General features: G+C 49.1%; 1 protein-coding gene across 3 annotated transcripts in view; it reads left to right on the top strand.

The window, feature by feature from the left end:
* The window catches only part of sema3b (sema domain, immunoglobulin domain (Ig), short basic domain, secreted, (semaphorin) 3B), a 109,988-nt gene that overhangs the window by 92,883 nt on the left and 14,702 nt on the right, over positions 1-2,403 (top strand). For all 3 annotated transcript variants that reach the window (XM_024006235.2, XM_024006233.2, XM_070447870.1), the window contains 4 exons: positions 824-943; positions 1,242-1,335; positions 1,756-1,875; positions 2,175-2,317. In XM_024006235.2, the coding sequence (XP_023862003.1) occupies positions 824-943; positions 1,242-1,335; positions 1,756-1,875; positions 2,175-2,317 (477 nt within the window). The remainder of the gene's footprint in view (positions 1-823; positions 944-1,241; positions 1,336-1,755; positions 1,876-2,174; positions 2,318-2,403) is intronic.

Genomic DNA, 2,403 nt, shown 5'->3' on the forward strand with positions numbered 1-2,403 from the left:
CTCCTCTCTACTCCCATATTCTCCTCTCTACTCCAATCTGCTCTTCTCTTCTCTACTCCCCTCCTCTCTGTTTCCTTCTGCTCCCCTGCACTGCCCTCCACTCCGCTCCACTCCCATCTACTCCGCTCTACTCTCATCTACTCCCCTCTACGCCCATCTGCTCCCCTCTACGCCCATCTGCTCCCCGCTACTCCCATCTGCTCCCCTCTACTCCCATCTGCTCCCCTCCGCTCCCCTATACTCTGCTCCTTTTTAGGTCTGCTCTTCTTTCCTCTGCCTTGCTCCTCTCTGCTCTCCTCTACTGCTCCCTGCTCTGCTCTGTTCTGCTCCACTCCACTCTACTCTGCCTTGCTCCTCTCTGCTCTCCTCTACTGCTCTCTGCTCTGCTCTGTTCTGCTCCACTCCACTCTGCTCTGCCTTGCTCCTCTCTGCTCCTCTCTGCTCTTCTCTGCTCTCCTCTCCTCTCTTCTCTGGCGTCACTGAGGCTGATATATCTGCCAGGAGGCCACTTAGTCATAACTGATGACCAGGATCACTGTGTAATACAACAAGATACCGAAGGGGACAGTTTATGTCAGACAGAACGGCAGCAGTAGATATGAGGAGGGGAAGGAGGGAGGAGGGAGATGTGGTGCAGACAGGAGAAGAGAAGTCAATAATGTTTTACAAGCAGGCAGTGTAAGATATGTGAACAATGCACATCATTAAATGCATTGTGAAGGTAGAAAGTTAAAGTAAAATGAGGGGATGCTCTGTTGATGGAGCTTGTACCTGAGGGGAGAAGGGACATTGTTAAACTGGTGAATGTGTGTTTGTATTGCAGACAGACTGTGTGAACTATGTGAAGATAGTGCACCACTACAACCGCACCCACCTATATGCCTGTGGAACCGGGGCCTTCCACCCCACCTGCGCCTTCGTAGAGGTGGGACAGAAGATGGAGGTAAGAGACACACATGCAAGAAAACACACACACACACACCTCCAGCTCATCTGTCATCTTCCTATTTCCCAGCTCTCTCTCTTTCATCCACACACAAGTAGAGACCATGGATGAGATCCTATCTGATCACCTGTTATATATCTATGATGGTTCTACTCTGCACTGTAATCCACCTTCTCTCCCCCTTCCTCCCCCCACCCCTCCCCCCCCTCTCCCTCTCTCCCCCCCCCTTCCTCCCTCTCTCTCCCCCTCTCCCTCTCTCCCTCTCTTCCCCCCTCTCCCTCTCTCCCCCCTCCAGGACTATGTGTTCAGGATTGACCCGTCCAAGGTGGAGGATGGGAAAGGGAAGAGTCCATATGACCCCCGTCACCCTGTAGCCTCAGTACTGATAGGTGAGTCTTGCACTTCTGTCAGCCTCTCAGATGGAGTAGGTGGAAGTTTCTCCTTATCTGATACAGCGTCAAATGCTTGTCATCCTCTTAACGGTTTAGAATGGTAAATAGTTTAGGTAATCTGATCCTAGATCTGTGGTTAAGGATACATTCAACCTTTAGTCTATCAGCCTACTCTACTAAATGTACTTCCTATGACTGTGATGTGTGCTTGTCCCACCTAGCTACCTAAGATGAATGCACTAACTGAAAGTCGCTCTCGATAAGAGTGTCTGCTAGATGACTAAAATGTACACAAGTACACAAGAGCCTTCAAGGCGTCTTTTGGTGGTACAGGATGGCACTGCAGCTACTTACACAGGTACTATAAATTCGTAGCGTAGCAACTTCGTGTTGTCACCCTCTCTTTCTGTCTCTAAGGTGATGAGCTGTATGCGGGTGTGGCCACAGACCTCATGGGAAGAGACTTCACCATCTTCCGCAGTCTGGGGGGACGACCGTCCATCCGCACTGAACAACACGACTCACGCTGGCTCAACGGTGAGTGTGTGTATGTGTTGAGTGTGTGTGTGTTGAGTGTGTATATGTGTTGAGTGTGTGCACTGTTTGGCAGTATGGGTGTGTAGATGCCTATATAAGTATGTGTTGTTGATACTATTAGCACGATTCCTACGAGACCAAGTTTTTCAGCATATCTCTAATTGTGTCTGATTGTGTATGTATCTTGTGGTAACATTTTCTATGAGACACACACACATATAATGGCTCATATAAGTGAATGTATAATGCCTATTGTGCCTTATAGTGCGTTATGACCCATGCAGTGTTTTCTCCTCCAGAGCCTAAGTTTGTGGGTTCGTTCTGGGTGCCAGAGAGTGAGAACCCAGACGATGATAAGATCTTCTTCTTCTTCCGGGAAACGGCGGTGGAGGCTCAGGGTCTGGGGAAGTCCACCTACTCCCGTATTGGACAGCTCTGCAGGGTGAGAACACCACTCAGATTATACTGTACCTGTACTGTATTACAGTTTATACTGTACCTGTACTGTATTACAGATTATACTGTACC

The sequence above is a fragment of the Salvelinus sp. IW2-2015 genome, linkage group LG17 (assembly GCF_002910315.2).
Source record: "Salvelinus sp. IW2-2015 linkage group LG17, ASM291031v2, whole genome shotgun sequence".
Classification (NCBI taxonomy): Eukaryota; Metazoa; Chordata; class Actinopteri; order Salmoniformes; family Salmonidae; genus Salvelinus; species Salvelinus sp. IW2-2015.